The sequence below is a fragment of the Alligator sinensis genome, unplaced genomic scaffold, assembly GCF_000455745.1.
Source record: "Alligator sinensis unplaced genomic scaffold, ASM45574v1 scaffold1153_1, whole genome shotgun sequence".
NCBI lineage: Eukaryota > Metazoa > Chordata > Crocodylia > Alligatoridae > Alligator > Alligator sinensis.
The window spans coordinates 463,136-474,743 of record NW_005842549.1 but is presented as its reverse complement, the minus strand read 5'-3'; the positions used below and the strand labels follow the sequence as shown (position 1 = coordinate 474,743).

General features: G+C 44.1%; 1 protein-coding gene across 3 annotated transcripts in view; it reads left to right on the top strand.

Moving 5' to 3' along the window:
* LOC102373085 (transmembrane protein 45B-like) overlaps positions 1–6,669 on the top strand; it is an 18,552-nt gene extending 11,883 nt beyond the window's left edge. For all 3 annotated transcript variants that reach the window (XM_006032146.2, XM_025213808.1, XM_006032145.2), the window contains exons 2-6: positions 310–512; positions 599–811; positions 3,210–3,394; positions 4,447–4,592; positions 5,920–6,669. In XM_006032146.2, the coding sequence (XP_006032208.1) occupies positions 329–512; positions 599–811; positions 3,210–3,394; positions 4,447–4,592; positions 5,920–6,037 (846 nt within the window). In that variant the 5' untranslated portion in view covers positions 310–328 and the 3' untranslated portion in view covers positions 6,038–6,669. The remainder of the gene's footprint in view (positions 1–309; positions 513–598; positions 812–3,209; positions 3,395–4,446; positions 4,593–5,919) is intronic.
* The last annotated feature ends 4,939 nt before the right edge of the window (positions 6,670–11,608 follow it).

Genomic DNA, 11,608 nt, shown 5'->3' with positions numbered 1-11,608 from the left:
CTGCTGAAAATAGCTCTGTCTCATACTAACCACGGTACACAAAGTTTATCTGTCACCGAATGAAGCTTAGTGAGTTCAGCCAGAGAAAACCTTGCTTCCGTCGGCTGTGTGGGGACCATACCGGCTCTGGATAATGGGTCTGTGGTGCAGCAGCTATTTAAAATGCAAAAGAAGCAAAATGCTGGAGTCTAAAATAATGTAAAAACAAATGGGATTTTTTTGGGTTCTGTTCCTCCCCCGGTGCTCAGGCAGTGCTTTTTGGCATTGTTGGGGAGGTCAAGCCTTACCCTGGATTTTTTTGCCTTTTAGCTCTAGGAAGTTGACGGAGATGGCAAATTTCAAAGGTCATGCCCTCCCGGGCAGTTTCTTCCTGCTCTTTGGACTCTGGTGGTCTGTGAAATATTCATTCAAGTATATCAGCCAGAAGTTGAACAGAAAGTGCCATAGAAACCACTGCTACCAGCGCCTGGATGTCATTGAAGGGGCAGCCAAAATCATCTGTGCCTTAGTAGGTAAGGATTGTGAAATGGATTTCCCAGTTGCAATGTATTGTGTTGTATCTACACATGAGTGTCACCCTTTGTGTGTCTTTTTCCAGGGATGCTAGCTGAGCAGTTTGTCCCCGATGGTCCCCACATGCATCTGTACAGCAGCCAGGAACACGGCTGGGTGAAGCTAGCAAATTGGCAGCACACAACCATGTATCTGTTCTATGGGATCTCAGGCGTTGTGGATGTGCTCTCGTACTCCCCACTCAAACTGCCCCTGGGACTAGATCGGCTCATGCTTTCTGTTGCTGTGTTTGTTGAAGGTTAGTAGCATCCCGGCACATGGGGCTGGATCTGGCACGTGGCTGCTTCCTGGTGGTCCTCGACTCAGCGCGTGGGGTGGGACTCAGCATGTGGGGTTGGACTCGGTGTGGGGTCCCAAATCTATGTATGAGTTAATCTGCAAACTGGATGTGGCCTGTGGACCACCTGCACCTCACTCATCTGACCCATGAGCCAAAAGGATGGGCACCAGTGGCCTAGAGGATTTAGACACATTCTCAAGGAAACCAATGGGAACTGTATATCTATGCATCCATATCCTCTAGCCACATTTGAAAATCTCTACCTGCGAGTATAATAAAGCTCTTTAATAACTGTGTTTTTCTTATCCCACTAGTGACTAAGGGATAGGAGAACTGACACACAAAGTCACTGGAATAAACTGTTAATTACCATATTTACTCAAATATAAGATTACCCCCTATAATTAGATTCTATGTATGGAAAATTTATAAATGTTATTATTTACCAGGTATAGAAATAGGTATTGGAGAGTTGTCTTGAATTCCCCCTGCCCAATGGTACAGCAAAAAAAGCTGGGGTAGGGAGGTTAGGTGGCTCCCTTGCCCTCTGCCTCACCCACTTCTTCCCTCTGCAGCTTTCCTCCCCGCCGCCAACACCTACACACCGCCACCCCCAGCCTCTGCACCTCCTCCCATTCCCCTCAGTGTCTGCATATTTTTCACAAACTCTCCCTAGTCTCCCACTGCACTATCAGACACTGCTCGGACCACTCTGTCCCAGAGCAGCGCACATGGAAAGTCAGCCCTCACCCTGCCATGCAGCAGTGTCTGGGCAGTGTGGGAGTGTGGGCAATGCTGACTGACTGAGCAGGGAAAGGATTTTGCATGAGCTCGGTGCCTGGGAGAAACCCCAGCCCAAGCCAGAGCTGAGCTGTACCTCACAGTAATGGGGAAGAAAGAGGCTGGATGGGGAGGCAGAAGCTGCAGGGGGGGAAGCAAGCATGGGCAGCAGGAGGCCTGGTAGATATTGTTCGGCATTTCCCCAATGCTAGAGTGCATTTAAGCCTGGGTTGTCAGTGAAGGGCCATCTGTAGTGAGATGCAAAGTGCAGCCACTGCATATAATAAGAAGGGAACCTCTGCCATCTGGCTTTTGCATATCAGCCTTCTCACCCTCAGTACAGGACAGTCCTTGTGTTGGACTGTGGAGAGGGTAGTTGGGGTGGGGTGAGAATACGAGTGGCTTTATGCTCTTTAGCTGCTTCGTGTCAGTAGTAGTTTGAGGCTTGGAAACGTAACTAGCCAGAGGCTGGCAATGCCAGTCAGGATAAGGACATGTTGTTGAGACCAAGAGGTGTCCCACCTATGGGAATTTGATGCCTAGGAAGCCTGAAGTCCAAAATGCAGCTGCCTAATGGATTTAGGCACCTACTGAGTTTTGTGTCTATGGGAGTAGGGTCAATTTGAATCACTCATCAGAACATCTATAGCTAAACCCTGTCTAACTCCACTTTATGTGCCTGAGGAACCGATCCGAATCTAGCCCATGCTGTAACTGTCAGAGACGAGCTAAAGATTCGGCCTTTATTTCAGGAGCGACTGCCTCACAATTACTGACATGCCAGAGGGCAGCATGGATTCCTCAGGTGACAATGGCATTGTGATTTGAAACAAGCTCAGTTTACTTGATACAATAACGGGCTAGTGGATGCTACTCTTGTATTACAGCTTTCGAGCTTTGTTCCTGTGCTGTGTGCGCCCCCAGAGAGTAATTAATTCCACTCCAGACACCGTCAGTCTCACCTGCTTTGCTTGCTCCTCACACAGCAAATCCACATAGCCTGTTTGCTGACTTCACTGCATCACAAATACTATTTTCTCATCCTGCACAGTCAGGGCCAGGATTTCAGGTTTCTCTCGACTTGAACAGGGCAAGAGGATGACAGTGTGAAACCGAAGCACTTATTTGTGGTGAAGACATTGTATCTAGGAATTCCTTGTGATTATTTTCCTCCTCCCGATCCCGATAGGGTTGGAGAATTCAGAACAGGGGCTCCTGTGAGTGACAGGACCTTTGACGTGGGCCAACTCGGACACCGAAATCCCTGTTAGTAGAAGTTTAGCTATAAAAAATTGCAATCTACAGTTTTCCAGGAAAAACTGGTGAACTAATGAGGCACAGAACATATCAGGAATGCAATAGCGAGGGAAGAGTGATCAGTCACATCCTGGGAACTGGTATGGTGCCTTCAGCCACGTCACCTGAGTGGCCATGTTCTTCAGCTTTCCTGTTTTTCCAAATGGCATTAATGGAACTTCTCTTTTTTGGACAAGTGCTTTGCAATTTATGGAGGGAAAAGACTCATGGGAGCAAAGTGTTGGTTGCTACTATGATGAATGTGTAATGATTTCCACAGGTTTTCTCTTCTATTACCACGTTGCTCACCGCCCCATGCTAGACCAGCACATCCACTCCCTGCTGCTTATTGCCATTTTTGGTGGGGCCTTCAGCATCTTCCTGGAAGTCTTCCTGCGGGACAATGTGACCTTGGAGCTATTTAGGGCTAGCCTCGCCATCCTTCAGGGAACGTGGTTCTGGCAGGTTAGTTTTGCTTCAACACCCTGAGCTTCATTTTGGGGCTCAGCCTTAGGATGGGCGAGGAATGAAAGAGTGCAAGGAGGAAATGAATTGCACACAAATCAGTTGTCCCTAATGGATAATCTTGCAAGATTATGGTAGATGCTTCATAACCCAGCTGCGCAAAATTGCCCTTAAAACTGGTTAGCCCCAGGCCATTTCCTATGATGGCTGATAATGAAATCACTGCTTTTCTCTGCTCACTCATCTAAAAACAGAAAGGGGAAATTACTCACTGTAAGCAAATGGAATTTTGCCAGGTTCTCATAATTTTGTACTAGCTAATGTTTCTCCAAAAGTATTGAATATAATGGACCCCATGGTATCCCCCCTGATGGAGTGGAAGGTTTGAAAGTCCTGCAAGTCTAAAGTGGCTCATGAGCTGCTGGGTGATATTGCAGCGACCATTTAACACTGCATGCTGAGAAAACGCAGCCAAGGATGTGTTTTTCTTGTGCACTTGTAGTTTCAAAGCGTTCAACATGCATCTTTAAGTCAAAGGGAACACAAGAGGCTGTTGGCCCAAGGGTGTAGCTGCATTCTCCTGCTTGATTCAGTGTGGGAACCTCCTTTCTTGAACATAAATCTAATTCAAAGGTTGTCAGGCCAACTGCTTCCTGCAAAGTGGGGTCTCTGTGAATACAGTGGTGTCAGAGAATACTGCCTCTCAGCTCAGCATCCTTGATGGGTTTTCCTAGGCGCTCCTTCTCTACACTTTGAGCACCTCACAATCTTTAAATTTATCTTCCTAACATGCCTGGGTGGTTGGGCACTAGTATCACCATTTTGCAGACTTATCCAAGATTCACAGCAAAGCTGGGAACCAAACTCATCCCTGCTGAGTACGAGTCCAGTGCCTTTACCTCAAAGCAAGCCACCTTCTCGGGTAGTTGTCAGACTACCCCATTTCAGAGTGAAGCCCTGTTGTGGGGGAGAGTGAAGGGGAGCAACATTAGAGGCTGGAGCAGCAGGGATGCTTTTTTTCTCAGTGCTAATGAATTGTTTTATTCTATCAGATTGGGTTTGTATTGTACCCACCTTGGGGAGGCCCAGGCTGGAATGAAGAGGACCACAGCAACATCATGTTCATCACCATGTGCTTCTTCTGGCACTATGCAGCTGCTCTTCTCATCGTGGCCATAAACTACACTCTGACTTACTGGTATGTCTGGGGGTTGGCAGAAGTGCAGGAGACAAGTGGAGTTGGATGCATGATGCTATACATCATGGCCCACAGCACAAAGTCACAGTTGATTTAATTACCTGCAACTGCTTTAAATTTCAGGGCACCCTGAGAGGTGTCGTCTTTATTTGTTGAGTGTACAGAATTCAAAGCAGTGTCAGCAGGAGCCACCTGCCTAACTGGGGAAAATTCAAAGCAATCAAGCCCCTAAAGTTGCTTCTCAAAGTCTAACCATTTTTATTTCTTTGCACTATAGCTGACAACCGAAAAATCAAACCTTAATTAAATAAAGGAGTCAAAGCTTTGCTGGGCATGCACAGTGCCTGGCACTCTGTGTGTCTTTGACAACTTCCTTCCAAGGATTTCAAAGCAAGTTACATACAGTAATGTTTTAGAGACACAGTGCTCCTGTTGAGGCAGGTAATAGTCAACTCCAAACACTACAAAAAGAGAGTTGGTCTGCCCCAGAAAATCTTGACTGCCTAAGAAAAAATATTTTTGCAGGATTTTTTTATTGCACTTCTGGTTTCTGAGATTTCCTGGTAGGATGGGGTCAGATTTTCATACATTTCTGTGAAGTAGGAGGGCTGCATGGATAAGGTGCTTGCATGGACCCCAGCATCTTTGTTGTATCTATCTTCACAACAATCCTGTAAGCCTGGAATATGCCTCCATCCCCAGTTTGCAGAAGGGGATCAGAGAGATTAAGGGCATGTCTGGACTGCTTCCCCAAGAAGCATGGCTTCACCTACCCACCGCCACTCTGTACGTGTCAAGCCCAGGTATAGGTGGTACCTCTTGCAGCCCCTAAATGACATGCTGATAGTCATGCTGGAAACCATGGCAGAGCTCAGTGATTGAAACCCCACACTTGACTTCTGGGCTTGTGTCTTGCCCATAAAAGCATTCTTCCTCCTGTTTATCTCAAAAGAAAGTCAGAGAAACATTTCAATGATACTAACATATCCCATCTGCACTTGTATACGGACTGTCTCATCCAGGTAGTGACTGTACCAGGCTGACGCAGCCCCACAGCACATGCCCATTCAGCTGAGTACTTTGCATTTGTACTTCCAGCACTGCAGAAGTAAATGAAATGTTTCAGTGTCTGAAACAGGCACATTTCACTCTGCTCAGTGACAGATGAGAAGTTGTACAATATGGTAGAACAGCACAAACTACTCAACCTGTTTAATCACATTTCTGTCCTTATATGTAGTTCTGCCATCCTGATCTTACTTGCTTACTGAGCAGGAACAGTGGGTAATTGCTTGGATAACCATGATTTGTTGTTCGTGTGTTACAGCTGTGTCCAGAAGTGCAGGAGAATCAGCGGAGAAATGGATATTGGACTTGGGGTCTGGAAGCAGAAAGGTGACCAAGCCTCCCATACTGCCCTCTTAAATGGATCAGATGAGGAATGAAGATGGCGCATCTCAGCTCCCTGCTCTTATTTTTTAATATTTTAAGAATGATGTTTTAAAAATAAAATCCAAGTGACATTTATATCAGAATATCACAGATAAAAGGTCCCGCAGTTCTGCTGTGGAATGGTATGCACTGACTTAAGAGATGTGGATGACATCCCTCTTACATAAATTCCCCTCGGGACCTTTGCATCGGAAATGCGGAAACAATATTCTATTTCCGATCACCTTAAAAGCCAAAATCAAGTGCAAAAATTCAGGACAACATTAGCAGTTTGGCTGATAGCGTCTTGCATCTATGTTTCCATGGTAATGGACTAAACTCATAAGTCAGTCAAGTTTTCAAAGTGCTTGAGGGCTGACCTTTGATTGCCGTTGGAAAAACCTCCTGATTGAGGTTCATGAACTCCAAGTCGAGGGAGTCAAAAGGGTCACCCCAGGCAGGAAGAGAACTGGAGAATGCTAAATGCCAAAACACGCCAAAGAATCTGTAACATCACTGTGCAATTGTGCTGTGGAAATTTTGTACCAGCTCTGTCAGTTTAAGTATCTTTTTGTATTTTTGATGAATAAAAAAAAAGCCTGAAAACGAGGAGAAATCTGAAATAAAAAAGTCCCCATTGACGTGGTATCCATAATTCATCAGACTGTTTTTGCAATAACATGTAGTAGTAGATACTAAAATTATGTTCATAATGTTTGGCCTATGTTCGGCTTTTGTACTGCTGCCTATCATCATAGTATAACATGCTGCCCAGTTTAACTAGATTGGAATAACAAGGTCCCTAGTGGACTTCAAGGAGTCATAAGCAATCTAAATGTATCATCAGATTTTTGACAGATGTAAACCATACCCCTGAGGGTTGGATGGGATTGGTGTGTGCGTGCATGTGCATGCGTGCTTCTAATTCTGCAAGAGCTGATTTAGAGTCTAAGCATCCTACCTCAGGGCTACTGAAGGTGCTTCAGGGACACATCTCTCTCCCGCTTCCAGGAGAAGTGAGTTTTAAAGCGCCTTCTCCTCCCTGCCTGAATTGCCTCCCTTTATATCTGACACTATGACACTGAAGTGCCAGACAGCGAAAAGATGCCTAAAATAATCAGTGCTTGCCCCAAGGTCTGGCCTAAAGGCCTGTCAGCTATGGGGCTTAGCTTCAGGAATTCACAAGAAGTTTCAACTTTTCATTGGAAAAAAGACCTATGTGGAAATGATGCCGTGGTGTCTTGCAGGGGCTGGAGTTCAGGAGCCTCATGCCCTCATTTGTCAGTATACTATTTCCCATAATGCACCACAGCCAAGGGCTTCAAGGATGTATACGGTGATATAGCAAGAAACAAAATGAATGCATCATGGGACACGTGCTCCGCCCCGTAGAGGAGCATTGGAGGAGTGGAGGGAGTGTCTGATGCACTTGTGCTACCGTCCTCCTACGAGGCACCACAGCAGCACTTCCAGATCAAAGCCTCCTGTTTTCAACCAAACATTTGACTGAAAATGTTCATGTTTTTACCAAAAAGTCAATATCGTTCCATGGAAAACAACACATTTATGCCCAGCTCTAATCTAATTTGATGCCACAGACAGGAACATTTGCAGTGGAGAGGATTTCTCAGATAATATTGGTAACATGGGGCCTCTTAGACTTCATGCCTGCATACTACACAGCCTCTACATCCTTTCAGGCACCACAGCAATCACCTAATTTATTTAATAAAAACAGATTCCAAACGGGCTCCTGAAGTGGAACAAAGAGCAAGCAACTTAATATATTTCCATTCTTTATGCCATGGAGAAAGTAGCAGTCCATCTCTCTGAGTCCTCTGACCTGGGCCCTGTATTATTAGTCTGCTGTTCCAGGCATTTGTCTCTCTTGGTGGCTGATCTTTGTTGCATCATAATGTTACCTGTATGCTCCTCAGTCTGTTGGACCAGCAGTCTCTTGCTGGGCAACCATATAGGTGGGCAGAGTCATTTCCCTTGTATGATATCCTAATGAACCTTCTTCTGTTGCCTATCCCAGAAGCTGCTGTGCATCTAGTACCTTCGGACACAATGAAGAGAAAAAGCTATCAAAGGGAACTTGCTGACCAAACTAATTTGTAGTTTTTTCCCCCCAACCTATCCTTACCAGACAACTCAATACAGAGACACATTGGAAATGCCACTGCTTAAATCAGTTAGTAAAGTCCTGATGCTCGCACATGGGAAGGCAGGAGAGAGGAGAATACAAATATTTCAGGATGCTGATTGAATTGCAAACATTCAAAATCTGAATCCTTGAATATGAATGTTGGTCTTCAATGATAGGCTAAGAACTATTTTGATACAGGGATTTTTGGGAGGTGGGTGACTTGCTGTAATCAACCTTTTCATATTGCAATTGGTCTGAATATCTATGTGTGAATGTTTATATCTCCAGGAAAGCAAACCTTGCATGTTAAAGTCCTATTGAGCTTGTGTGAAGATAAGCTTGTTGGGAGAAGAAATGCATGTAGCCTAAAGAATCTAGAATTTGAATCTTATTGCTAATAAGCAGCAGACTGTTACCTGAATGCTAGCTTTACTTTTTCTTTATTTCCTCCTGCTTTCACAGAACAGATTTGTTTTGAATTCCTGAGAATTGAGAGAAACACGAATACATTGATGAGTAAAGACCGCAGAAGCAGAACATCTCATCTCTGTAAATTCACCTGATAGAAAGCCTTATTTGTTAGACTCATGAATTTTAACTCAAGCATTAGGCATTTTTGTAAAATCCAGGTTGGTCAGTAATGTATCTGGAATGTTTTATCTGTGTTGCATTCTTTTTTTCCCATTTTTATCATAATAACATAGTGCAAATGCCTTTCAATAACTGTGTTTTCTTTCTGATGATATATAAGTAGATTAACATAAAAAGGTGACAAACTGAGTTATCTAAAGTGCAAGGGGGTAAAACTAGGTTGTAGTGAACAAGCAGAGAACCCATGCGAGACTGCAGATGACTTGTGTTTGTGTAAAATATGCAGAAATTAGGTGACCACATGGTGGCAGCACAGATTGGAGAAGGTGCCCCAGAGTGTGCTGCATGAATGACACAAGGTAGGTTTGGGTTATATTATAATTACCTCCTCCCTCCCCCTTCCAAAAGAAATGATCAAAATCTATTTTGTAAGATCGGATCCAGATCGAAAGTGAACTTTTTAAAACACTCATCAGATTAGCGCCCCCTCTTTGAGTGAGTTTCTGATGTTTGCCTAGTTTTTTGGCATCACGCAGGCTGCTTTTAATCAAAAGTATTCTCCATTCACTCTAAATTCATCTAGCACCATCTTTGTCCCTTAGCACATTTAGGCCACGGTTGTAGCAAAGCATTTTCCCTCTGCAGCTCCTACTATTTGGAAAAGGTTCTCTTCTGCCTCATTAATTTTCCAGCTCTACAGACATCTTCAGACTCATCAGTATAATGCAGGCTAATTTGTTTTCCCCTTTTGCAGTGTATTTCTTCCACAGCATGATCATAACTAGTGATGGGGGGACTGAGGAGGAATAGCTGTGAGGCCTGTGATAAAATCAGAAGACATTGAGCCATCTCAAATACAACTCCATTTTGGAGAAGCTAATTTTCCAATGGGAATGGACATTTTTATTTCAACTGTAGGCCCCTTTGATGTTCTCAAGTTCTGCTAACAATAAAAAGCTACACAGCAACCAGAACTGCTTTTTAACACAGCTGAATATCCAGAAACAAGTAAGTGAATCAGCCAAACTTCTAGGGGCTCAACCTACAAACCACAGTTTAGACTTACAACAACATAATTTAATGGGGAATGTTACAAGTTCCCCTATCTCCCTAGTGGGAGTCCATTATAGTCCCAGCCAGGAGGCTTTGATCACCTGGTTTGAGATGTAGCACCTTACAATTTGATCTGTGAAAGTCTGTGGTTCAGTCTCTCGTGTGTTGGTCAAGTTGGTAGCCTTCACAATACCATTTCAGCCCAAATCGCAAGTCTTTCAGTGTTCCCCAGTTTTCAGGTATACAGGGAACAAGGAGTGGGCTTTCATTATGCAGAGGATCCAGAGCTGAGTTTTGGGGCAAAAAACCCCCCAAACCACTCAATGGATTCCATCTGCCTCAGCAGAAGCATCATTGTTATACTGCAATGGTCTGAAGGAATCAGCACAAACCTCTCATTTGTGTCTGTCACCAGAAGATAATCAACCACAGACACCAAAGCCCAGGCAGATCCAGTTCCATTCTCTGAAGGAGCAAGGAAATCTGAGGGTTACCCATAAGGCAGCATTGGCATCCCTACAGCTCTCTCTTCTCCCACAAAGGAAAGATTAAATCCCAACATCAGGAACCAACTTTGTGTGCGACACTAAGCTCTTTGTGTACTGTTAATAGATGAAGACCTAAACTCATGGTTTGCCGATAGAACTTCCAATTATTTCATCTCATCCCATTCTGTATCAGCTTCATGGCTGGTTTCTTTGTTCTGATGAGGGATCTACCACTAACTTGCCACTTCACCAATTTTCATAGATTTCATAGATTTCTAGAGTTGGAAGGGACCTGGTAGATCATTAGGGTCCAACCCTGTGCTTCAGGCAGGAAAGAGGGCTGGGTTGAGGGACTGCAGGTAAGACCCTATGAAGACAGACTTTAATGCACTTGACCTTGTCTACAAGGGTTTCTCCCCCCTTTAGCCTCCTGTAAATTACTTTTGGAATTGCGACAAGATCACATTCCAGGATGCTGGTGATTGTCACCACTTTATGTACCTGTTCCACAAGTAAGTACCCTAATGACAGAGGGCAGGAGGAACCTGGTTTCTTGATCATTATTATGCAGATGAAGCTAGCAACATTAAGACTGACTCACCTTCTCAGCTGTATCCACATTACTATAAAATAACACAGCCAAGCAAGTTGGAAACCCACTGTTCCTCCTACCTACAGGACTCAACTCTGACAAGCTCTGCTTCTTCCAAAACATCTAGTATTAAGATAGGGAGGTGGTGCATATGGCTCTGGTCTCATGTCTTCAGTTACAGAAAGGATCCATCAATACCTTCCTCCATTACTGCTTTTATGTAAGACTGAAATCAAAGAGGAAGCAGAACAAGTCATGCCCCTTGCCTGCTTTAACTCCTATATTACCTGTTCATGATGCCTGTGCTGTAATAATAATAATAATAATAATTATGATAGTACTTTGCACTTCCCTAGCAACTATTTATCTGCAGAGGTCAAACTGCTCAAAAACCTTTAATTAAGTCTCTTGATGGTAGGCCAGCATTACATTTTTTTTCAGCAGCTCCAAGTATGATGTTAAGCCTCCAAGGAAAAGTTGTTGTAGGTAAAACACAGGAAAGATTAGACCTAACTGAGTTCAGCATTAAAGGTAGAAGGACCTGAGCCCACTCCTATTTGTGATTTAGCCCTTTGGTTCTCAGTCAAGTTCTGCTGCTGACTCCACTTAACTTCTCTACATGCAATATTGTGGTGGCATTGTCCAGCAACCCCTTACCATTATTTCATTGTACTCTTTATAATAATTATCCTTTTATCAGACCCTTTCCCTA